Below are 26,139 nucleotides of genomic sequence, written 5' to 3'. Positions count from 1 at the left end.
AACGAGGGAAGGGAAGGCTGCTGGAACCGGCGTAAGCCTGCCGATGTCTTCAATGCCGGCTGCCCGCGACTCCAGCAAAACTATAATATTTAAAGGTACGGGGGGGGGCAGGAAGGAAACAGGGCAGACGGGAGAGGAGGGTTGCTGCACATGGTGGAAGAAGGGGAGAGGAGGGTTGCTGGATGGAGGGAAGGGGAGAGGAGGGTTGCTGCACATGGTGGAAGAAGGGGAGAGGAGGGTTGCTGGACATGGTGGAAGAAGGGGAGAGGAGGGTTGCTGGATGGAGGGAAGGGGAGAGGAGGGTTGCTGCACATGTGGAAGAAGGGGAGAGGAGGGTTGCTGGATATGGTGGAAGAAGGGGAGAGGAGGGTTGCTGGATGGAGGGAAGGGGAGAGGAGGGTTGCTGGACATGGTGGAAGAAGGGGAGAGGAGGGTTGCTGGATGGAGGGAAGGGGAGAGGAGGGTTGCAGGACATGGTGGAAGAAGGGGAGAGGAGGGTTGCTGGATATGGTGGAAGAAGGGGAGAGGAGGGTTGCTGGACATGGTGGAAGAAGGGGAGAGGAGGGTTGCTGGATGGAGGGAAGGGGAGAGGAGGGTTGCTGGACATGGTGGAAGAAGGGGAGAGGAGGGTTGCTGGATATGGTGGAAGAAGGGAGAGGAGGGTTGCTGGATGGAGGGAAGGGAGAGGAGGTTTGCTAGACATGGTGGAAGAAGGGGAGAGGGCAGGGGAGAGGAGAGTGGCTGGACATGGGTGGATGGAGGGGAGGGGAGGGGGGAGAGGAGGGTTGCTGGACATGGAGGGGGAGGGAGGAGTGAGGAAGGAGATGAGATAACAGAAAGGAAGAGAGTAGAAAAACTGCACATGGATGAAGAAAATAGGCAAAGCTGGATCCACTGGACAGTCAAGTTTGCGGAGGACCCAGCTTTTACTTACGGATGTAGGACAAGAAATGAAGAAGAAAGGCGGAAAGTAAACAAATAAATGGAAAGGAAGCCCTGGAAACGGAGTTAAGAGGACAGATAGCAGCAGAATCGGATACTGGCCAGCATGATCAGAAAAACAGTCACCAGACAACAAAGGTAGAAAAAAAATCATTTTATTTTCATTATAGTATTTGGAATATGTCCACTTTGAGAATCAGGTGCTCAACATTAAAAGTTATATTTATTTACTTATTTATGGCATTTATCCACATTAAACATGAATTAAATTGGAACCTGGGATCATTTAATTTTTTTTTCCTGAGACAGTAATGCATTGCCCCCCCCCCAGGCTCTCTCCCCGGCTATAGCCAGCTCTGCAATTTTGAGGGGAGGTGCACAGGTGGATGGGGGGTGTGCAGAGGTGGACCGGGGAGAGAGCCTGTTGTTAAACATTTACCAGCACACCACTGTCTAGTGCCCACCCTTCCAACCTGTTGGCCCACCCAAAAATTGACTTCTGGCTACGCCACTGGGTTCCCCATGAATGGGATGCAAACGTACCAGGCTATAATCTATTTAGGAAGGATAGAGATGGTCGTAAAGGTGGAGGAGTAGCTCTGTATGTGAGATATGATATCCCAGCGACTGAAATGACACGGAACTGGGGAAAGGAAGAAACGATATGGATCACCTTAAAAAGAGATGATAGAACCTCTCTCCACGTGGGTGTTGTCTACAGACCGCCGACACAATTGGAGGAACTAGATAAAGATCTGATCACAGATATTCAAAAGTTGGGAAAGAAGAGAGAGGTGCTGTTGCTGGGAGATTTCAATCTGCCGGATGTAGATTGGAAGGTTCCATCTGCGCAATCGGAATGAAGTAGAGTGATCGTGGATGCTTTTCAAAGTGCTCTGCTCAGTCAAATGGTGACGGAACCCACGAGGGAGGGAGCGACGCTGGATCTGGTGCTCACAAATGGGGATAGTGTGTCAAATGTCCGAGTGGGTGCCCACCTGGGCAGCAGTGACCATCAAACGGTTTGGTTTGATATGACAGCTAAAGTGGAGGGCAGCCACTCAAAACTCAAAGTCCTGGATTTCAAGCATGGTGACTTTAGTAAAATGGGGGAATACCTGAGGAAGGAGCTGATGGGCTGGGAGGACATACCAGAAGTGGAAGGGCAGTGGTCCAAGCTGAAAGAAACTATAAATAGGGCCACAAACCTTTATGTAAGGAGAGCAAATAAAAGCAAGAGAAAAAAGAAACCGATATGGTTCTCCAAACAAGTGGCTGAGAAAATAAAGGCTAAAGAGTTGGCGTTTCAGAAATACAGAAAAACTCAAGAAGAGGAGCACGGAGAGGAGTACCGTATGAAACTGAAAGAAGTCAAGAGAGAAATATGTCTGGCGAAAGCGGAAGAACAAATGGCTAGTAAGGTAAGGAGGGGTGACAAAAATCTCTTCAGGTATATTAGTGAAAGGAAAATAACTAAAAAGGGAATTGTGAGACTGAAAGATGCTGCAAACTGCTATGTAGATAATGATGAAGAAAAAGGAAATTTCCTAATAGATACTTTCGTTCTGTTTCACAGAAGAAAATCCTGGAGAAGGACCGCGATTGACAGGCAAAAGTACATATGAGAATGAATGGAGGAGTGGATATAGCACTCCATAGAATGGAGTGGATATAGCACCGTTCACGGAAGAGAGTGTGTATGAACAACTAGGAAAACCTAAAGGTGGACAAAGCCATGGGACCGGACGGGATCCACCCCAGGATATTGAGGGAGCTCAGAGAGGTTCTGGCGGGTCCTCTTAAAGGTTTGTTTAATAAATTCCTTGGAGACGGAAGAGGCTCCGTGGGATTGGAGAACGGCGGAATGGTCCTGTTATGGTATAAGCCAATCATCAGAATTAAATGTGTAGCATGATGTTGTGTTGGATCAGATACACCAATATATTTGTGCAGCTTTTAAAAATATATTTGACACTGCAGCAGAACTGGCTTTCATTCAAAAAGCCCTCTTCCCCCTCGCTTTGGGGAACATTTAACAAACATTTAAAAGACAAAGGTTCTGCTGCAAGGATCTCACCTCCCCCTTTCCCAAAAGGACTTCTCAAGTAAGAGACTGCCTCAAGGCTAAATGACTCCTTCCTCTGATCAAAAAACCTGGCTGATCAACACAACAAACATCAAAGGTAACCAGTAGAGGCAAGGAGACAGGCAGGTGGGAAAGATGTGAAATACAGCTACTAAAAACAAAGGACACCTGCTGGCTGCCCCAGACAAATCTTATCACAGAAATCCAAGCAGGAAAAACCCTGCACTACAATAAACCATCTGTCAGTAAAATCCAGACAGCAAGTCTTGTGATGTCATAAGACATGAGACCAAGATACCACAATGCTTTGCAAATGCCCAAGGGTCGGTGTGCAAACCAGGAAACCAGGACAGAGATACACATGGCATGTCTTCCTGCAGCTTGCAAGAGTATAAAAGATAGAAGCTGTTCCAGACAAGCAGATGCTTCCCTTCAACTGCAACACAGATTCTTCTCTTTCCGGGACCTGTAGCCCACCTGCCTGCTATGAGGACCTCTTCTGCAAACATGTGCTTACCTCATGCTGTTCATACTATGTAACAAGGACTTGTAAGTAACGTAACTTTTGATCTAGACCTGCTACTTTACTTTACTTAAGCACAGATTATCTGAAAGATCTGTAAGACCTACCTCTCGTTTGGTTACATGATTTGTATACTAAATCAACCTTTTTGAAGCTAAAAATACGGTCTCTTTGTGTTCTGAGTATATGGTATCTTTATATATACTTAATTTATTAATTTATTGCAATTATCACCTTTGGTGATTGGTGGAGAAATTAATATCCTAAAACTTATAAATACAGCGCCTGCTCTTAAATTATAAACAGTAGCGAGTGCTCTAGAGCTCTTTCCCCCAAGATAAATCATTTCTTGTAACAGTCCCTCTTCACAAAAGTGGTGATAGAGAAGAAGCTGGAAACTACAGGCCGGTAAGCCTCACTTCGCTTATTGGAAAAGTAATGGAAGAGCTGCTGAAGGAAAGGATAGTGAAATTCCTGGAAGTCAATAAGTTGCAAAATCCGAGACAACATGGTTTTACCAAAGGGAAATCGTGACAAACGAATCTCATTGAATTCTTTGACCGGGTGACCGGAGAATTGAATCAAGGACGTGCTGTAGACGTAATCTACTTAGATTTTAGCAAAGCTTTTGACACGGTTCTCCACAGGAGGCTCTCAGATAAACTGGACAGGCTGAAGATAGGACCTGACGTGTTGAACTGGATTAGGAACTGGTTGACGGACAGACGCCAGTGGTTAATGGAATTCGCTTGGATGAGGTAAAGGTGAGTAGTGGAGTGCCTCAGGGATCGGTGCTGGGGCCGATTCTGCTCAATATATTTGTGAGTGGACACTGCCGAAGGGTTAGAAGGTAAACTTTGCCTTTTGCGGACGATACTAAGATTTGTAATACGGTGGACACCCAGGAGGGAGTGGAAAACCGTAAAAAGGATCTGCGGAAGCTAGAAGAATGGTCTAAGGTTTGGCAATTAAAATCAATGCGAAGAAAATGGGGTGATAGTATCTGAGGATCTGAAGGCGACGAAACAGTATGACAAGGCGGTGGCCGTAGCTAGAAGGTTGCTAAGCTGTATAGAGAGAGGTGTTGACCGGCAGAAGAAAAGAGGTGTTGATGCCCCTGTTATAAGTCGTTGGTGAGGCCCCACCTGGTGTATTGTGTTCATTTTGGAGGCTGTATCTTGCTAAGGATGTAAAAAGAATGGAAGCGGTGCAAAGAAAAGCTACGAGAATGGTATGGGATTTGCGTTACAAGAGTTATGAAGAGAGGACCTGCGGACCTGAACATGTCTACAAAGAAACAGGGGTGATATGATACGACGTTCAAATACTTGAAAGTTATAATCTGCAAGCGAACCTTTTTCCGTAGATGGGAAGGTGTAGAACGAGAGGACATGAATTGAGATTGAGGGGGGCAGACTGAAGAAAAATGTCAGGAAGTATTTTTCACGGAGAGAGTGGTGGATGCTTGGAATGCCCTCCCGCGGGAGGTGTTTGAGATGAAAACAGTAACGGAATTCAAAAATGCGTGGGATAAACATAAAGGAATCCTGTTCGGAAGGAACGGATCCTCAGAAGCTTAGCGGTAGATTGGTGGCAGAGCCGGTGGGGGAGGCGGGGCCAGTGCTGGGCAGACTTCTATGGTTTGTGCCCTGAAATGGCAGATACAAATCAAGGTCAGGTATACACAAAAAGTGCACATATGAGTTTATCTTGTTGGGCAGACTGGATGGACCGTACAGGTCTTTCTCTGCCGTCATCTACTATGTTACTAGGTAATGTGGGCAAATTCTGGTATGTAGATTTGGCTCCTGGGATCAAATTACCTGCTTTTCAAATGTAAGTTTTCTGATCTGCTCCACATATGCTACATCTTTTAATCCCTTGATCAGTGTAATTAGGCAATTCTGCATCCAGTTTGCAATGTCATCACTTGCTTATGTGAGAATCCAGGAACGAATGTACATCTATGATGTATCGTTCAAGCTGGCATCACCTTAAATAGCGGCTGTTTAATAGATGCAGTGAACACCGTGGTGAGGTTTGAAAAGCCCGCCCTGTGCATGGATTGGTCAGATAAATCTTTCCCGGTCAAGACCTTAAAACTGCTACTAGGAGAAAGAGAGGACCTTTCAAAAGCTGTTTCTCTGTGTTATGGGCCTTTTTATTTCACATTTTTCTGTCAACACTGGTCGTTTCAGAACTCCCGGCATAACTCATTTTTTTAAAAACTCTATGTATTCTAAAATCATTGATTATCCCCCCCCCCCCCCCCCCCCCCCCAATTACTCTGGCTATTAATAATGTCATTTCCCTCCGCTTCGGCTATCGGTTAGTTCTCCTAGTAAGATTGTATCATAGAAACTGGCCAGTCGGGTATTCTGGGCTATTACCATGGAGTGCTCTCGCCATCCTTCAGCAGCCTCTAAGGGGAAATATCGAACTTGGGAAAACTTTTTTTTTTTTTTTTAAATGATACTCATGCAGCAAACTGGCTCTTTACAAGACACGTGGTGGCTCTGAAAAGAGCCTTTGGGTTTCTGGTTTCCAACCTTTTACTTGCTCTTGGCTGCCTTGTGACTCTCGGTCTTCTTATGCAGTAGTACCGCTGGATGTTAGCAGCACGCCGCCCTGCGCGATGGTGACTCTCCCCAGCAGTTTGTTCAGCTCTTCGTCGTTGCGGATGGCCAGCTGCAAGTGCCGGGGGATGAGCTGGGGTCTTCTGTATCGCGCGCGGCATTACCAGCCAGCTCCAGGATCTCGGCGGTCAGATACTCCAGCACCGCTGCCAGATAGACTGGGGCGCCCGCACCTACCCTCTCAGCGTAGTTGCCCTTCCGCAGCAACCTGTGTACGCGCCCCACGGGAAACTGCAGCCCCGCCCGGGACGAGCGAGTCTTAGCCTTAGCCCGAGCTTTACCCCCTTGCTTGCCACGTCCAGACATTTCGAAGAGCTTCAATAAGAAATAGCTGAAAGAACTGGAAAGTGGAAACATCTGCCACCCGGCCATTTTTTATACTCCTTAAGTGCTTCTGACACTCCTTGGCGATTGGTTAAGGACCTCAATCCGGCCTGTCTCAACTATTATCATAATAGGCTGACAAATAGGCCAATCCGAGGGCTGCCAGGCTGTCTGATGACGTGTCACTAGCCTAGACCAAACAGCTATGAGAGAGGCTGAGGGCTAGTAATTTGCATGTGTAAAGTCTATAAATAGCCATCGAAAAGGCTTTTGTGTGTTTGAAATTTTCGTTCAGCAGCTTGTTGCTTTGCCATGCCTGAACCAGCCAAATCCGCTCCCGCCTCCCGCGCCCAAGAAGGGCTCTAAGAAAGCTGTGAGCAAGACTCAGAAAAAGGATGGCAAAAAGCGCAAGAGAAGTAGGAAAGAGAGCTACGCCATCTACATGTATAAAGTGCTGAAGCAGGTGGCATTTCCTCCAAAGCCATGACCATCATGAATTCCTTCTTGAATGACATCTTTGAGCGCATCGCTGGAGAAGCCTCCCGGCTCGCTCACTATAACAAGCGCTCCACCATCACTTCCAGGGAAATCCAGACTGCAGTTCGTCTGCTGCTGCCGGGTGAGCTGGCCAAGCACGCGGTGTCTGAGGGCACCAAGGCTGTCACCAAGTACACCAGCTCCAAGTAATAGCGGCCTCAGCCTACAGCTTCGGCACACAGAAATAACCCAAAGGCTCTTTTCAAAGCCACCCACTTGCTTCACATAAAGCGCTAAAATTCCAACTTCTTGCTGTACCAGTAGGGCTGGCCCAAAAGTAGCAATACAAGGGAGATCAAGTCTTTTCATGTTTCCCTCATCACACAAACATTCTCTCTCCCGGCTTGCAGAATTGTGGTTGCCCATATTTCTCTCATCACACATTCTCTCTTTGGGGTTACCCATGACTCTCACCACGCATTCTTTTTCGGCTCTCAGAATTGGGGTTACCCATGTTTCCCTCATCACACAAACATTCTCTATGACCCTCACCACATTCTCTTTTTGGGCTCTCAGAATTGGGGTTACCCATGAAAGCGTAGATACGCACGTATTCTTCAACACATACAACAGGCAAAAAGAAATCAAAGCTCTGTTACTGAAAGTGTGGGTGGCTCTGAAAAGAGCCTTTGGGTTGCCTGGATAGATACAAGCAGGATCGGGTCCTTTAACCTCCGAAACCATACAGAGTACGGCCCTGCCGTTTTAAGGCGTACACCACGTCCATAGCTGTTACCGTCTTTCTCTTGGCGTGCTCAGTGTAGGTGACAGCGTCTCGGATAACATTCTCCAAGAAAACCTTCAGCACCCCGCGAGTCTCTTCATAGATGAGACCGGAGATACGCTTGACTCCGCCTCGGCGAGCCAGGCGCCGGATCGCAGGCTTTGTAATTCCCTGGATGTTATCGCGTAACACCTTCCTATGCCGCTTAGCGCCTCCTTTCCCCAAGCCCTTGCCGCCTTTACCACGTCCAGACATGTTTAGTTTACAAAGTAAAAAGCACTACACTAACAAGGATTGATTGACGAAGAAAGCGCTAGGCTGTCACTGTTATAGCAGTGAAGCGGACCTTATGGAGAACTGGACTCTGTGCTAAAAGGCGGGACAGCTAAATCCTCCCCTCCCCCACACTTCATGCCTCCGACTCGGAGACCATTCTTTCTCCAACTGCTCTACGATTTCATGTGAGAGGAAATGAAAGGAACTTAACTGATCCTATGCGCTCTTTTACAATGTTGCTATATTCGAAACGTTGTGAAGGATGTTTATATGGAATATGAGGACTAGTAGGGACATAAAGTTCCATCTACCCCCCCTCCCCCCCCCCCCCCAGTCTCCACTCATTCCATACTATAACTTCTTTTGTTGGTCTCTGCTTGTTTTTACCATTGCTGCTTTAAACGGATTTATTTTTCCAGTATTCTCAATGCGGTATCAGCACTTCAGCAGACCATGATCTGCTTTCAGGAAAAATATGCAACAAAATATTGATAATACCAATCAAATCAAATTTGCCGAACAAAGAAGGACACCCTAGAGAGCAGGGAGGCCAAGATTTAAGATTTCATGCCAAAAAGGGTAGGAGGACTGTGCAACTGGGAATGCAGTAATCCAAGATAGTGAATCTCTAATGTCAGGTCCCGATTGAGTGCAATTGGTGAATTGCGTGCAGTAGTGAGCATTTTAGTAACATACTATACAGGCCTTAATCCTCACTTATTTTCAAAACTGGATTAAGGTAATATTGCCTAGAACGGTCCCCCAGATTATGCAACAAAACGGAGATATGATTGAGTGGTGTAGATCGAGTAGAGGTAAAATCGATTTTTTTTTTACTCTTTCATACAGTACAAAGACTAGGGGACACTCAGTGAAATTACATGGAAATCCTTTTAAAACAAATAGAAGGAAATCTTTTCTCACTCCATGAATAGTTAAAGCTCTGGACCTCCTTGTTGGAGGATGTAGTAACAGCGGTTAGGGTATCTGGGTTAAAAAAAAAAAAAAAAGGTTTGGACAGACATGGGGAAGCCCCTGCTTGCCCTGGGATTGATAGCTTGGAATGTTGCTACTATTTGGATCTCTGCCAGATACTCCTGACCTGGATTGCCTACTGCTTTAAAATAGGATAGTGGGCTAGATGGACCATGGGCCTCATCCAGAATGGCTGACTATTCTGATCTGTGAGAGTTACAAGAGCTGACAAGGGTGTCCATATAGGCTGGGGCCTCACCATAGAGAATTTTATGCACCATTGCCCAAATTTTAAATGTTATTCGGTCCTTGACAGGGAACCAATGCAGTTTCTCACACACACGCCCGCACCCACGTTTGTCCAGAAATCCGGACAAACATGCGTGCGGGCAAAATCCGCCAGACGCCCCGGACATGCCCTCAAAAAGAGGACATGTCCGAGGAAATCCGGACGAATGGTAACCCTAGACATGGGCAACATAAAGCACTGAAGTTGGGAGATTCTCACTCTGATGTTTTGCTCCACAGTTTCTGGTTACTTATACAACATGAGTTTTAAACTATTTTCGTCAGTCTTTCTATGCTTGCTTAGAGTGTAATCTTCACAGATTTGCTAACACAAAAACAGTTCTTCTCTTTCTGACTCTTTAGCTGCTGGCTTTATTTACTGATGACCCAAAAGGAGGGGGGCTGCTCTCGAGCAAGGGAGACAATAGGATGGTGCTTTGACTTAACGGCTCTCTGGAATGTGACCCAGTGCTAGCACAGTCTTCTCAAAGCTTTTGGTTTATAAACCTATGCAAATTTTCTGCTTTTTTCACAAGCTCCACTCATCTAGTAAATGCATTTTAACTTTAACAGACCATCCAACCTTGCTTTAGTTGTGGCTTCACTCAAATGCAAATTAATTAACATCCAGACAATGCATGCAGTTACTGATTTCCTCTTCCTTTCCACACACTTGACCCTTCTGTTCTTTTAAAGGCACAGTTGTCTTGCTTCAAACTTTCCTCACTATTCAGTTATAACTCTGGTTTTTACTGTCACGGCCATTGAGGGCTTGTTACATGAGGCCTCAATGCTGTGGAGTATAACCCTGGCACATCAAATCACCTGAAGTCTCTATTATTTTTATGAAGTCTCTTTTATTGAATAAATCACAGATAATTTACTCACAGATAGATGTTCAGAAATGCTGCTTCAGGATACAGAGACTTCTTAATCTGGAGGTTGTAGGAGGTGGAGATCTGAGCGGAGGTAGTTGTATTGCAGGGGGGGGGGGGGGGGGGGAGGTAGTTGAACAGGAAGAAATAGTCCAAAGCTGGGTGACTAGAATGTGTGATATCTCATTTTGAAGGAGATATTCTCAGGGTAAAAAACCAGGTTCTTTACAGGGAGTTTTCAGGAGGACAGAGCCGTCTGGAGCAAGATGCTGTTTGCTCCATGTCCCTGGCTAGATGGTGTTGGAATGCCTCATGGCAGAAAGGCCAAAGAGGTGTTGGGGCTTTACACAGGCTCAGGGAGGAGCAGATAGAGGCCAATGGGAACAGAGCCTGCCATCGGGTAGCAAGGGGTAGTCCTAGAGATAGGTGGAAAGGTCATACCTGGCTGACCTCTCAGGACAGAGATAGTAAGGACTGAACAGGAAATGATAGCAAGAAGACAAGAGAGTCAGGCTTGACAGAGAGAGAAAGGAGGTCTGGGCAGCCTCACAACCAGTGGTAACAGTTCTTGCACAGCCAAGCAAGTGTGGCTGCACTGCCTGTGAACTACATTACCCACAGTGCCTTGCTCATGTCTTGCAATGAGAGACTGCAGCAGCGAAGTCCTTAGAAATGAGAATAACAGTAAAAGCATTACACACATTTTAGGATCACGTTATAAACTAGTGCCGAGGCTGTCGGAGGACAGAACACTCAGTGAAGGACAAAGCTATTGCGGAGAGATTAATGAATCCTTTTGCTTTCTGTCTTCACTGAGGAAGATTTGGGAGAGATACCGGTGCCAGAAATAGTATTCAAAGCTGACGAGTCAGAGAAATTGAGTGAATGTCTATAAATCTAGAGGATGTAATGACACAATTTGACAAATTGAAAAGCAAGCAAATTGCCTGGACCGGATGGTATTCATTCAGGAGTACTGACAGAATTGAAAAATAAACTTGCAGAACTGTTGTTAGTAATATGTAATTTATCTTTAAAATCAAGTGCTTGTACCTGTGAAATTACAGACCGGTGAGCCTGACGTTGATGCCAGGCAAAATGGTAGAAACCTATGATAAAGAACAAAATTACAGACAGAGCATATTAACGAGACAAAGCCAACACGGATTAGTGAAGGGAAATCTTGCCTCGCCAATCTATCACATTCTTCGAAGGGGTGAACAAGGATAAGGGTGAGTCGGTCAGTATTGTGTATCTGGATTTTCAAAAGGCATTTGACAAGTACCTCATGAAAGACTCCAGAGGAAATTGGAGAGTCAGGGATAGGAGGGAGTGTTCTATTGTGGATTATATATTGGTTAAAGATAGAAAACAGAGAGTAGAGTCAAATGGCAGAATTCTCATGGAGAAGGTTAGATAGCGGGGTTCCTCAGGGGTTTGTCCTGGGACTTCAGAGCATAGGCCTAATACTGACCACCTGGTGAATGTTAAGGCCTCCTTTGAAGGTGCTCCTATCTTAAAACTGACAACAATAGCCAGCTCCCTACTCCAGGGTGGGCAGGTAATCAGGATGCCTCCAAGGAGCAGGAATGATCCACCTCTGAAGAGGCTGCCCTCCTTTTATGCCCTCTGTTCTGGTCCCACTCCCATTTGTGAATCTTCCGCCACTTGGTCGTTTTAAAAAAGCTCTTCCGATCAGATGCATTTTTCTTCCTGCTGATAGTGCAGCATCCCCCCCACCCCACCCCACCCCCCCCCCCCACACACATACACACTCACTCCTCTTCCAGCATTCCAGTTGTTAAATCGCAAGGGGATTGTGAAAAATTACAAGAGTACCTTACGAGACCGGGAGAAGGGTATCTAAATGGCAGATGCCATTTAATAGTGCAAGTGCAAAGTGATACATGTGGGAAAGAAGAACCCAAATTATAGCTACGTGATGCAAGGTTCCACGTTAGGATTCACCGACCAGGAAAGGGATCTAGGCGTCATCGTCGATGATACGTTGAAACCCTCTGCTCAGCGTGCGGCGGTGGCTTAGAAAGCAAATAGAATGTTAGGTACTATTATGAGGAAAGGATGAAGCGGCTAGGGATCTTCAGCTTGGAGAAAAGGACGGTTAAGGGGAGATATATAGAGGTCTATAAAATAATGAGTGGAGTGGGACGTGAATCGTTTGTTTTACTCCTTCCAAAAATACTAGGACTAGGGAGGCATGCGATGAAGCTACAAAGTAGTAAATTTAAAACGAATCAGAGAAAATGTTTCTTCACTCAACATGTAATTAAACTCTGGAATTCGATGCCAGAGAATGTGGTAAAGGCGGTTAGCTTAACGGGGTTTTAAAAAGGTTTGGACGGCTTCCTAAAGAAAATTCCATAGACCATTGTTAAAATGACTTGGGGGAAAATGCACTGCTTATTTCTGGGATAAGCAGCATAAAATGTATTGAACCTTTATGGGATCTTGCCAGGTATTTGTGGCATGGATTGGCCACTGTTGGAAACAGGACGCTGGGCTTGATGGATCTTTGGTCTGTCCCAGTGTGGCAATGCTTATAAAAATGAGAACGTTATAATGCCTTTGTATCGCTCCATGGTGCGACCGCACCTCGAATATTGTGCGCTAGTGATTCCGGTGCAGAAATGTGACGAAGCCCATTCAATTCCTATGGGATTCTTCGCCTTTGCCACACCGGAATCGCTAGCTTGGCTTTGTGTAAAGGAGTCCTAAATTTGCAGGTTTGGGATAAGCTCCTTAGGATTTAGCTTCTCTGTGGAGTTATGATATAGGCTGTTACTCTGAATGGAACGCAAAGACAGCTACTATCCAGCAGAAAGCCCATTTGTGTGAATCTTTTGCTTGTAGAGCCTGCCCTGTCTGTCTTAGAGCTGAGCCAGAAAAGAGGGTATCTCAGGGGAAGGCAAGGCAGGCATGTCGGCCCCCCCCCCCCCCAAGAATCAAAATGAGAAAATCCCTTCCATATCTCTGGCCTTAAATGTGTCCAACCCTACGGATAAAACATGTTTAGTATAGCAGTAATAGCAGCCTGTACATTCAAAATCCCAATACACGAGAATTTGTTGGAGCCCGCGCTTTAAGTTTGCTTGCCGTTAACTGGAAGAGTATCTTTCCAATCACTGCAGAGGTGGGAATTTCAAACCTAGGTTTCAGTTTACTAATAGTTTACAAGATTGCAAAAGGGCTAATTTAACCTACGAGAGCGGAGAATACGTAACAAACAAACATTCAAATAAATAAAGAGCTAGGTAACACACAATTTATACCAGACTGACTAAGAACCAAAATTATGCAAACGTTAACCCTGTCTGAGCTGCGTACGCCGAGACTCGAGCTGCCAGCAGGCTAGCCTTCTGGCGTGCGAGCAAGAGATATATCTCTGACCAATCCGGCCACGGCCACACCAGAGCGAGCTTTTCATGCCTTCTTTAACAGTTCTGAGAGCCTATCAGCTGACTAGGAGCAGCCTATAAAAGAGCAGTGTGCCGAGACAGTGTGCTTTATTCAATCAGTATCTTTTGAAAGCACGAAGGACGTGAGAAGTATGCGTGTCCAGCATGGCCCGTACTAAGCAGACTGCCCCTAAGTCTACTGGAGGAAAGCTCCTCGAAAGCAGCTGGCGACTAAGGCAGCTCGCAAAAGCACCCCGGCCACAGGCGGTGTGAAGAAGCCTCATCGCTATCGGAACGGGCACTGTAGCGTTGAGGGAAATCCGCCGCTATCAGAAGTCTACTGAGCTGCTTATCGTAAGCTGCCTTTCCAACACCTGGTGCAAGAGATCGCGCAAGACTTAGAGCTTCTCTGCCCTCTCCCATCTCCTCAATTAGTTGCTAGGACACTGATTGGGGGAGGACCCTGACTCAGAGCTTCTCTCCCCCCTCCCTTCTCCTCTGCTCATTAACCTAGCACTGAAACCTGATCCAGTTGAATTCAGGAGCTTGAAAAGCAAACTGCTTCGTGACCCAGCACAAAGAGAGAAGGCCACTACAGCTAGCAAGTCCTTCACACCGAGTAATCTTTACATCCCCAGCCCTCCCTGCATACAAAAGCTGACCCCTCACTTAATAAAGACAGATAAGCAACAAGCGCTCCCTCCAGCCCCAACAAAGGTTCAAGAGTAGAAGAACTCGCAGTTAACCCAGAAATCATCAAGCAAAGGAAAGTATAGCGAGAAACTAAACAGAATCTGGGGGAGGTAGAAGAAAACATGTTTATTTTGTCAAAGGCAGGGGCAGACAGTAACGCCTGGCCGTAATCATAGAGAACAGCTATGCAAGCTACCAGCAAAAGGCTAAAGAGGAAAACGACAAGTGCAAGTCAGTATCTCCCCGCGCTCCCCACTCTTTCTAGACACACATCCAAAACCTCGAGATCCTCCAGGTCACGTGCACAAATCGCTACAGCCACTCGAAAGCTAGCGCAGCGGTCCTCAGGCGAGGGCCTTGGCAGAGATGTCCAAAGCTCGCCACCACATCAGTGAACAAGAAATTGCTTTGAAGTTAAACGGGCTGCACTGGAAGCTGAAGAAGCATGCAGAAGGGCTGAGGAAGCATTCAGAAGGGCCGTGGTGGAGGCTGAGGAAGCGAACCGGAAGGCTGAGGATGCACATAAAAATGCCTGAGCTGATCATTGTCACAGAAGTGCTCCAGCATGAAAAAGAAATAGCTTCACGAGGCAAAGGTCAAGGCTCTCGAGCTGTGTAGATCAGAATGACAGAAAGAACCGACTTAGCCACTTCGCCTCTGAAGACGGTGCTCTACGAACCAAAACTTATGCGATGGCATACACTCCACCACCTACCAGTTCATTGAAGTAGTTTGAGTCAGAAGAAGCCTCATATCGGAACCTGAACCATTCTCAGCAGAGTTCAATTTACCTGAACGAGGGAGCCCAAAGCGAAGCGCGCCACGGAGGCAGGCCCGGATGACAGTGATCCACATGCATGCACGCACACGGATGCACTACCACTGGCACTCGCTCCAGAAAGATGCGCTAACGGATACACTCCATCTCAGCCACAGAGTCTAAGCCTTCACACAAGGTGGAGGCAAAGGGACCCAAGCAAGAACGCTCACCACAGAGTATGAGCCTTCCCACAGTGTGGGAGCAAAAGAGACATGAGCAAGAACGTCATCGCAGAGTTCTGAGCCTTCACACAGGGCAGGACAAAAGAGACATGAGCAAGAATGCTCATCGCAGATTCTGAGCCTTCATACAGGGTGGGGGCAAGAGAGACCGAGAAAGAACGCTCATCGCATAGTCTGAGCCTTCACACAGGGTGGTGGGGGGGGGCAAAAAGAGACCCGAGCAGTTGCTCTGAAGCAGGATATCGGCTGAACTCCCTTGGTCTAAACCAGAGGGAGCTGGACAGCCACACTCCTCATCAGGCATCAGAGAGGCGCAAGCCAACCAACCGGCAATGACGTCAGCTGCTTGACTTGAAGCCACAGCAAGAGATGAGGTCAGCAGATATCTGACCAGCAAAGATCTGTGGAGCGCAGAGCTTACCCAGTCCAATGACCCGCCCTGAGTGCTACAGGGTGTGGAAATCTGATTCAAGGATGCCATAGCGAGTATGAAGCTTACTCCTAAGCAAGAGATGTAACACAATGCCACATGGGCTGGGAAAGGAAACAGCCGCACGTGTAGAAGAATTGAATTCAGATCATCCCGCCAAAGATGTGTGAAGTACCTATCAAGTGTACAGAATATGGCAACGACCAGAGCGTCTATGCCGTACACCCAGATGATGCCGAACCAAACTCTAACCCCGAGTCGAATCATGGCGGGGAGACGGAGGAGGAGAAGGCACCAACATTCCAAGCCACTCCAAGATGCACAAGGTGTGTGAAGGAAACCGCGAAGGGAGATGCCGCACTAAGACATGCTTGACCGAAGTGCACCTTGAAGGACGACGTGACAAAGCAGCCAAACGTATGTTGCCATAGATGAACAGAGCAACAGGTCTCTTACAAGATCAGAGCGCTATTACCTGTTTGATATCCACCAAACTACTCCCCAGACAGCATCAAAACTTGTGCAAGGGCCGTATGAGCGGCAGGGCAAACAGCAAGCAGTTATGTGATAGAGGTTATGAATGACGGACACCATGCCATGGTCACCCACATGGGCTGAACGAGACCAGATACCAGACAACAATGGTGAGATTCCCACGCTAACAGGCTGCCCGGAATCACCCTTACCTGAGGCCCACAACCAACCAGCTGCACACTTGAATCCAGATGCTGAGATCTTCGCTCTTGCCGGACAGAGGTACACCAGAACCCCTGGACATCCGTGAATCATGCAAGAGCCCACGCAGTGCTCCCCTATGCACACCCACTCAACTTGGGTTGGACAACAGTAGACAATTCCTGCCTCAAGCGAAGAAGAAAGTCAAATGTCATGGTACTTTACACCAATTTCCTAGAAAGTGGGTGCTCTTCCTTGTTCGAGCCATGTACCCAACCACCTAACCACCAAAGAAGCTCCCGCCCAGAAGGAACAGAGCATTGTCCCAACGCTCTACAAAACAGTCTCTCCAGCAGACTTAGGAGAACACCTGGGAAGCTCAGTGTTCCAGAACACCAAGGATGGAGACGAACCTGCCTTCTCTATAAAAGATAAAGAGTTCCTGAACATAATGAGTACAGAGTTCAGTACAGATGAGTCATCTCTTTCAGTAGACCATACTAGAGACCTGAAGGGTCCAGCCTTAGAACACCTGGGAAGCTCAGTGTTCCAGACCACCAAAGATGGAGACAAACCTGCCTTCTCCATAGAAAATAAAGAGTTCCTGAGCATGATGAGCAAAGAGTTCAGTAAAGCTGAGTCATTCCCTTCAGTAGACCGTGCCAGAGACCTGAAGGTCCTAGACCTGGGTGTGGACACACCCTCATTTCAACACCTCCTTGGCTTAAGCTGGGAATTCACCTATTGGGTCTCCACCCAGCTGCAACAGCGCACCCGACGAAGCATCTTGTCTACAGTGAATGGTCCGTATGATCCACCACTAAGATTTCGCTTCCTGGACCACCCGAAGAAGCACAAGCACAGAGAGTCGCCACCCTCCCATGAAGAGCAAAGACTCAAAGACTCTCTCTCTCTTTTGTGTTGTCTAGTGTTGTTGTTGTTGTTGTCTGTCTCTCGTTTCAGCTCCTGTGTGATGGAGAAGACGACCCTACAACCCGTGTCACGACTGTGGGCGTGATCCCTCTCTGACTCACCTTTTGTCCCGATGGTCAGCTGCGGTGCTGGCTACTGTCTGCATTGTTTCTTTCCTGTGTGTTTCAAGCCTCACTTTGGGTTCTGTGTATTCCCTGCCTCTGTCCTGTCTATAAGGAAGTGTAGCACTTCTACCTTGTTCATAGTCTGTGTGCCTGTGGGCACTTCTGCTTCTGTTTTTCTCAGTCTGTTTGTGTGCTAGGTTCAGCCTTCAGCCATAGCCCTGTTGTTTGTCTGCATGGGTCAGCTTTGTGTCCTGCCTAGTCTGCCTTGCGTGTTCTAGTCCCCCTTCTACCTTAGCTTCAGCCTTAGTTCTGTTGTTGGTCTGTGTGGGTCAACTTTGTATCCTGCTCATGTCTGTCCTGTTTGTCTTTAGCTCCAGTCCCCTGCTTGCTTGTTTCTGCTGTGTTTTCTTTCAGTTCCTGTTCCTGCCAAGTTTGTTTGAAAATCCTGAATCCTGCTCGAGTATCCTGAATCATGTTCCTGCCAAGTTTGTTCCAGCATCCTGAATCCTGTTCCCTTCTAGCTTGTTCGAGTATCCTGAACCTTGCTCCAGCATCCTGAATCCTGTTCCTGCTAAGCCGAGTCCGTCCCAGCATGTGGTTCCAGCCAAGCCAAGCTTGTTAGTCCAGTCCTGCTTGGGGGGCGGGGGGGGGTTGCCTCCTGCTGCCGCTCGATGACAATAGACCAAGGGTCCACGTTGTTCCAGAGTTCGTGACTGTTTGTTTAAAGCCTGGGATCGCAACAGCCGGTGGGCAGCCTGAATACAAATAATGGACTTTGCATGTTATTAATTTGATAAATTGTGATAATAATGATAGTGGTATCTACCGATACCAGGCGGGGAGTGTTCTGTCCTCTGGCAGCCTTGCACTAGTTTATAATGTGATTCTAAAATGTGTATAATGCTTTTACTGTTATTCTCATTTCTATGGATCTTCACTGTTGTAGTTTCCTCTGCAAAGATATGTGAGCAAGGCACTGTGTATAATGTAGTTCACAGGCAATGCAACCACACTTGTCTGTATGAATAAGAACAGTTACCACTGGTTGTGAGGCTGCCCAGACCTCTTTTCCCTCTCAGCCAAGCCTGGCTCTTGTGTTTACCTGCTATCATTTCCTGTTCAGTTTTACTATCTCTGTCCTGAGAGGTCAGCCAGGTATGACCTTTCCCTCCAATCGAGAGCCGTCCTCTAGGACCACCCCTTGCTACCCGATGGCAGGCTCTGTCCCCATTGCTCTCTATCTGCTCCTCCCTGAGCCTGTGTGAGGATCAACACCTTTTTGTCCCTTCAGACATGAGGCATTCCACCATCTTGCTAGAGACATGGAGCATGCACCATCTTATTCCAGACAGCTCTGTCCTGCTGAAACTCCTTGCAGTGAACCTGGTTTTTACCTTGAAAATATTTCCTCCCTAATGAGATATCGCACATTCCAGTCACCCAGCTTTGAACCACTTCTGCCTGTTCAACTATCTTTCTCCCCTGCAATAAAACTACCTCTCCTCAGATCTCCACCTCCAACAGCTCTCAGATTAAGGAGTCTCTATGCCCTGGAGCAGCACTTCTGAACATCTGTCTGTGAGTAAATTATCTGTGATTTATTCAAATAAAAGAGGCTTCAGAAAAATAATAGAGACTTCAGGTGTGATTGATGTGCCAAGGTTACACTCTAAGATATCATGGCTTTACAGTAATAAGTCTGTGAGAGTTAACACACTCAGTATATCTACTGAGTACCGTGTATGAGGAAGAAATGCTGGTGAGAGCAATGAAAAGAGCAAGTAAGAGGTTCCAGCTGCCACCTCTACTTCCGGACACAGGGTAGCTGTCACAATATTGTTACCACCCCTCTCGGCTGGACTGTAGTGATGTGCTCCTAGATACCTGATGTTTGTAGTTGTGGCGAATATCCAGGGAACACACACTCACAGCCGAGGGAGTGGAACAAATAAACTAACCTCGTCCTTTACTCTCAAAGAATAAAGGAGGAAAAGAAGCTAAAGTTAGGATTTGTTCCTGAACTGGAAGAACCGCACCTTCAGATTTACAAATTATCTTTTTCTTTATTGAATACAAATGCAAGCAAATTCTCATTCAAATAAACTCAAATTCACAATTATCATGAGGCTTAATAGAATTGCAATAACATATTCAACATTCAAATGTAGAACTACATGTATACCCTTAACTTTGTCTGTTTCACCTAAAAAGGCAGAAAAGAACCTTTTCAGATAAGTATTTAAATTATCTTTTTGTCAAAATCAGATATTTGTTTTAATACTCTTTCCTTGCTATTGACGTCAGAATTTGAGTCTTTATGGGTATTATAGATGTTTGTGCAAGGATCTCACTTGAACCCAGAACACTTAGCAAGTCAGGAAAACATGGGTTTTTTTTATATTTGATGTGGTTCTGTTCTTTAGTTTTTCCTTGAAATGTTGTGAAAAAAATAATATATTTCTTTCAACATCCTTGGCAATGTCACTTAGCTGTAGTTGAATTTATTTAGGTGATGTCTTTCTTGCGTTGGAGCTCATCTGGAACCCTTCAGAGAATGACTCCCCCAGATTTCTTCTCCCTAAACCTCACTTATAAAGAAAATAAATGGAGGCAAGACCCTTGAACTCCCTCTGTTCTTGTTCAGGCTCTGGTGACTATTAACCAATTCTCAATACTGTGGCCAAACTTTCTAATTGAAATAAAATAAGTTAAAGGTTTTCTCACTACAAAACCTATTTCTCACTGTTGTTTCCCTAGTCTAAAATGATCCAGCAGGATTCAACATTCCATCTCACAGACTTCACATAAAAGCATAACTTTTCCCTTCACAGCTATCAGATCAATCTGGAGAATACAGCACACTCAGACAACAGCAGGGCTTACTCTGCCACCTGACAAACCTTGTACTGCAATCAGAATATGAGCACAAAACACACCTGCCATAGAGACACTAAGCACAGACTCTCTCAGTCTTACCAGGGTAGACAACCATGTGTGTCCACTTAGTATCTGTGCATACAGACTCTCATTCCACCTTCCATGACCTTAAATTCCTTATAACTTAACCATTCCATTCACTGCATGCAGAAACATACCTTTCCTCCACTCAAAACCAAATTAAATATGGTTTAAACTTTCTCACAGCTTTCCATTAGTACAGCTCTCTCTCACCCAGGACACATCAGTTTTCCCCACATGTATTCAGCAACACAGCCATGAAAAAGGCAGTTTGTTTATTTAAGTACTCACTTTGTGAAAATGATGAGCAAGGTTGCCAGGTGGAAAATTTTTTTCCCACCCAAAACAGCCTAAATCCAGCCCAAAACCCGCCCAAACTCAAACCCCGCCCCAACACCCCCACTGTCATCAGCCCCACCCCTGCCATCATCAGCCCCGCCCCCCACAGCTGAAAAAACCGCCAAAAAAACCGCCAAAAAACCAAAAAAGAAGCCCAAAAAACCACAACCTGCCGCGGGCAAAAATTTCCCGCGGCGGGTCGCAGAAAACCGCCCAATTGGGCGGTAAAACCGCCCACCTGGCAACACTGCTGACATCACTCAACCAATCAGCTTGTCAGCTAAAGACTGGGGTTTTTTTCTTATCTGCAGTGTTGCCAGGTGGGCGGTTTTACCACCCAATTGGGCGGTTTTCCGCGACTCGCCGTGGGAAATTTTTGCCCGCGGCGGGTTGTGGTTTTTTGGGCTCCTTTTGGGTCTTTTGGGCGGTTTTAAAAGCGATTTTTTCGGCCATGGGGGGCGGGGTTAGCGACGTTTTGGGCGGGGCCGATCACGGGGAGGCGGGGCCGATAACGGGGAGGCGGGGCCAGTGACAGGGGAGGCAGGGTCGATGATGGCGGGGGCGGGGTTGATGGCGGCGGGGGCGAGGTGATGACGCGGGGGTGGGGGTGTCAGGGGCGGGGTTTGACTTTGGGCGGGTTTTGGGCTGGATTTGGGCTCGATTGGGTGGGAAAAAATTTTTCCACCTGGCAACCCTGCTTATCTGTTTAGAATCTCCCTCCCCCATAGAAGTTAATGCAAAACTTACTACACAGAGAATTTCAAAGTTAATTTTAACCTGACTTGTACCCAAAACAGTAAGGAACATTTTATAGTACAATCCCCACATAATCATGGTTTATTTCTTTTGTAAAATAAAACCATATTGAAGAACATCTCACACGTCTTCAGCTAACTCTATTAACAATTCCCAAAACTAAACTTTAAACCTTTTCCAACCAGCAGCATCCACCCAAACACTGGAACAGCCACCCCAGAGCCCCAGGAAAAAAACATTTAATATATGTTACCATATATTACAATATACCCCACCAGGCCTCCCCTGTGCCCCCCACCACCACCACCATCTAGGTTTAGTTCACAACAATCCTTTTAACGTCTGCAACAGGGGGGATATGGGCTGTGGGAGACACCATGCAATGTGAATTGATATTGGTAGGTATTCTTCCTCTGGGAGGGGGAGAAGCTCCTGGGTGTCTCCCAGCATCCTTCTGTCTGTGCTGCTCCGCGGTATGAGCAACAAGGTCAGTCCATACAGCAACAGAAGGAGGGGTTCAGAGATGCTGACAATGAGGATCTATTCCCAGCACAGGAACTGCAGACACAGAGTCATGCATCCCTTTGGGGAGGGGAAGAGTCCTGGAGGAAAAACAAGGTAAATGCTCAGCAATTTTCTTTTTCTGATTTTAGATGTGGCAGCTATGGAGGGATTCTAAATCAGAAACTAGCAATCTCAGTGAATGTTTGCACAGAGACTGAGAACTAGGGGAGTGGAACAAAGCAGTTGCTGAGTATATGCATCTTCTCCATCTCAAGGGAGAGGGCACTAGGCATCAGCAGTATTGTATGTATTCTAACTGGACACAGAGGTCAGTAGAAAGAGCTACTTAAAAGTTCTGGGTAGGTGTAGCAGTATGAACAGGGAGGAGGGAGTGTAAGAGCTCAAGAATGGGGTTTAGAGATTAGAATTCTGAGGTGGGATTGGGACAGAGCAGGCCAGGAACTGGGACTATGCTGAAATTTGAATGAGGAGGCTAGCAAGGATTTAAGGACTGAATGGGAGAGTACAAAATCAGAGATTAGGTGGGAGCTGAATAGGAGAATTGGAGCTTGGGGATTGGGGAAATGGTAGGAATTCACCGATTGGGTGGGGTGTCAGAAGGAAGACTCAAGAAACCTTGTGAAGGCACTGGGGAGGTGAGGGAGTGGTGATGCAGGGCATAGGGATGTGTCTGTGAAGTGGATCAGAGGGTAAAAGTTGCTAGATGGTAAGTGAAAGAGGTAATAAGAAGCTGGGTAGGGAGTAACAGGTAAAAAGGGGGCTGAAGACAGGGTAAGAGATGAATGATAGAAGATGCTGGGGCTTGTGAGAGGATTCTTACATAGAGTAAAACAGAGGACTAGGGACTAGGCAAAAGATGAGGAATAGGAAACTGGGAAAGAAGGAGACAGAAGAAACAGGGCTGAAAGGGGTGAAAGTGAAAGGTCTTTCACTTTCACCCCTTTAAGTAAAAGATAGAAAGCCCATATAGGTGAAAGAGATTTCAATGATAGGAGTATGTTTATTTAAAATTGTAGGTACCGTTAATCTGTTCTTTTCAGTTAGCTTTGGAAGTGTATATTGTTATTGATGTTATTTTTAATGTCTCCCCCCCCCCCCCCCCCCCAGTATTATCCAGCAGCGGTCAGCATTTTTTTTAATGCTGATCATCACCGGCTAAATATCCCCTGATATTCAGTGCCAGGTCATGTCCAGGCACCGGCACTGAATATCGGGGCCAATTTTGGGGCAGGCAGGCTGCTATTCAGTCGAGGCCTGCATAAAAGTTATGCGGCCCCGGCTGAATATTGGGCCAGGGCTGCATATGGTTTTTTTTAAATTTTAATTTAAATCCCCCTGAGCCCCCCAACGCATCACATCCTTTCCTCTCCCCCTCACAACCCGCATACACAAGCCACTTCCCCCTGCAAATGGCACCACTCCCCCCAACCCCTGCCCAGAGTCCATACAGGCCCCCCTTGACCAATTTTAATCGTTGGTGATCCAGTGGTGGTCATTAGGGGCAGAAGCAGAGCCCCCTCACTCCTGCCCCTTTGCGGCACTTTTGCAAAATGGCTGCCTCAACCTTTGACTAGCAAACTCCAGGGACATTCACTTTCTTCTTGCTGAACTACTGCATTATTGCTTTAGCTTTGACTTAGGCACCTTGTTTTGCTGAAAGGTGAATCTTATCCCTAATCCAAGGCTTATGGTAGACTGGAAGAGGTTCTCCTCCAGGATCTGCCTGTACTTTGCACCATCCATCCTTTCCTTTCTGTTCACAAATCGCCCTGTATCAATTGCTGCAAAACATCCCCACAACATAATGCTGTCAATCTCACCGCTCCACTATAGAGATGATGTTAGCAGGGAAATGTGCTCTGTTGATTTTATATTTAGCAATGAGACCATAAAGTTCCACTTTCATCTCATCAGACCACACAAACCTCCTTCCAGATGTGTGCAGTGCCCCCTAAGTGTTTCTTGGCAAATGCTGTGTGGCACATTATGGGCACGATTCTATATCTGGATAGAAAATACACCTATGCATATGCATAAAATGCACCTAAAGATAGGCGCAGTTTATAGAATGCTAGTGGAACCCAGCCCATTTCCTCAACAATGAAACAGGCCCTAGAAAGGCTCTTTTTGTAAGCGATTTTTTGTCTCTCCCCTGTCCTCCCTTCCATGCCCAGCGATTCTTCCCTTCCCTCTCCTCCCACCCCCATCCCCCCCCCTCCATGTCCAGCAATTCTTCCCTCCCCTCCCCTCCATGTCCAGTGATTCTCCTCTTCTGTCCTCCCATCCCATCCATGTCCATCAATTCTCCTCTGCTCTGCTCTTCCTCCCTCCCTCCCTCCCCTCGATGTCCCGCAATTCTCTCCTCCCCTCGATTTGTACCTGAACGTTCTCTGACTGGCTGGCGCTGGCTTCTGTTCCATTCGTAACATTCCTTCTGACGTCAGCTCACCTCCAGTGTTCCCTCCTTCTCACTGTTCCACCCTCTGATGTCATTACGTTTTGATGCGAGGGGCGGGGCAGTGAGGGAGAATGGAACGTTGGAGACTGGCTGACGTCATTAGATGTATGAACCCAGACAGCCAGACAGCGATGGAACACTGGAGGTGCAAATTATTATATAGGATATGTAGCACTGTCCACGTGACTAAAATTTAGGTGCAGCCATTTACACAAATGAAAAGCTAGTATAAATGCCCGTGTCTAATTTTAGGCGCAGAATGGGTTATTCTATAACACTGCGTGTAAATTTTAGAAATGCCCATGACTTGCCTATGCATCTCCCATTGCTATGCCACCTTTTGAAATCCACATGGTTGAATGTACACGGACTACTTTATAGAATACACTTAACAAGTAGTTTGCGTCAATTCTAAGTAGGCCAATTAGTGCCAATAATTGCTTGTTAACATCCAATTATCTGCGGATTGGCTTGTAAACCAACTGAGTTGTGCACACAAATCAGAATATACCCAGATTTTCACACGCAATTCTAGTTGCACTCTTTAGAATATGCAGGTATATGGCTTTCCTTCAGCAGGTGGTTGGTCTTGTGGAGTAATGTGAAATTGTTAAAAAGTCAACATCTGCCTGGTTTCTGCAAGAGACATTTAAAGTCTTTTTAAAGTAAATATTAGTCCTCACAGTAAACTGTTCTTCAGCAGGTTACTTAACCCATGGCTACTGACTTTAGAGGGGTAGCCCAATTGAAGTAGTGTCTTAGTGGTAGTGGAGTCTCTAGACAGAATGTTTTTGGGGGGAGGGAGGAGAAGGTGAAAAACTAGATAGTCTTCTATATATGGTGACTTTGAAAATCTCATCAGTTTTGGGTAGGATTCCTCTTGTAGATTCCAGGAGATCTAAGAAGAAACACAACAATAAGATTGTAGCCCCTGGGGGATCTTAGGTAGCAGCAACAAGCAAAACAAGAGTTCTAAAACTTGGTTATTCATCAAGTTAAATATTTAATAATGATAGGACTTAGCTTGAGTTTGCCACAGCTCACATATGCCTAGTATTGGCCCTATCCCCAACCAAGCCCCCACCTTTCAGTTGGCTATAAAGATGTTATAAGAAGTCCCAGGGGCGTTCTATACAACTACTACTACTACTATTAACATTTCTATAGCGCTACAAGGCATACGCAGCGCTGCACAAACATAGAAGAAAGACAGTCCCTGCTCAAAGAGCAGTCTAATAGACAAAAACATAGAAGAAAGACAGTCCCTGCTCAAAGAGCAATCTAATAGACAAAAAATAAAGTAAGCAAATCAAATCAATTATTGTGTACAGGAAGGAGGAGGGTAGGTGGAGGCAGGTGGTTACAAGTGGTTACGAGTCAAAAGCAATGTTAAAGAGGTGGGCTTTCAGTCTAGATTTAAAGGTGGCCAAGGAAGGGGCAAGACGTAGAGGCTCAGGAAGTTTATTCCAGACGTAGGGTGCAGCGAGACAGAAGGCGCGAAGTCTGGAGTTGGCAGTAGTGGAGAAGGGAACAGATAAGAAGGATTTATCCATGGAGCGGAGTGCACGGGAAGGGGTGTAGGGAAAGACGAGTGTGGAGAGATACTGGGGAGCAGCAGAGTGAGTACATTTATAGGTTAGTAGAAGAAGTTTGAACAGGATGCG

At 46.4% G+C, this 26,139-nt stretch overlaps 1 protein-coding gene and 2 pseudogenes across 1 annotated transcript; 1 reads left to right on the top strand and 2 right to left on the bottom strand.

Moving 5' to 3' along the window:
• Nucleotides 1-6,103: 6,103 nt before the first annotated feature.
• LOC115479473 lies at nt 6,104-6,515 on the bottom strand (annotated as a pseudogene).
• A 201-nt stretch (nt 6,516-6,716) lies between these two features.
• On the top strand, nt 6,717-7,198 carry LOC115480971 (annotated as a pseudogene).
• A 517-nt stretch (nt 7,199-7,715) lies between these two features.
• LOC115479476 (histone H4) lies at nt 7,716-8,036 on the bottom strand. The gene has a single exon (XM_030217398.1). It carries the CDS (start codon nt 8,025-8,027, stop codon nt 7,716-7,718), a length of 312 nt encoding a protein of 103 aa, XP_030073258.1. The 5' UTR covers nt 8,028-8,036.
• Nucleotides 8,037-26,139: the final 18,103 nt, after the last annotated feature.

The sequence above is a fragment of the Microcaecilia unicolor genome, chromosome 11 (genome assembly GCF_901765095.1).
Source record: "Microcaecilia unicolor chromosome 11, aMicUni1.1, whole genome shotgun sequence".
NCBI lineage: Eukaryota > Metazoa > Chordata > Amphibia > Gymnophiona > Siphonopidae > Microcaecilia > Microcaecilia unicolor.
Note: the sequence above shows the minus strand (reverse complement) of the source record. Positions and strands in the feature narration are given on the sequence as shown.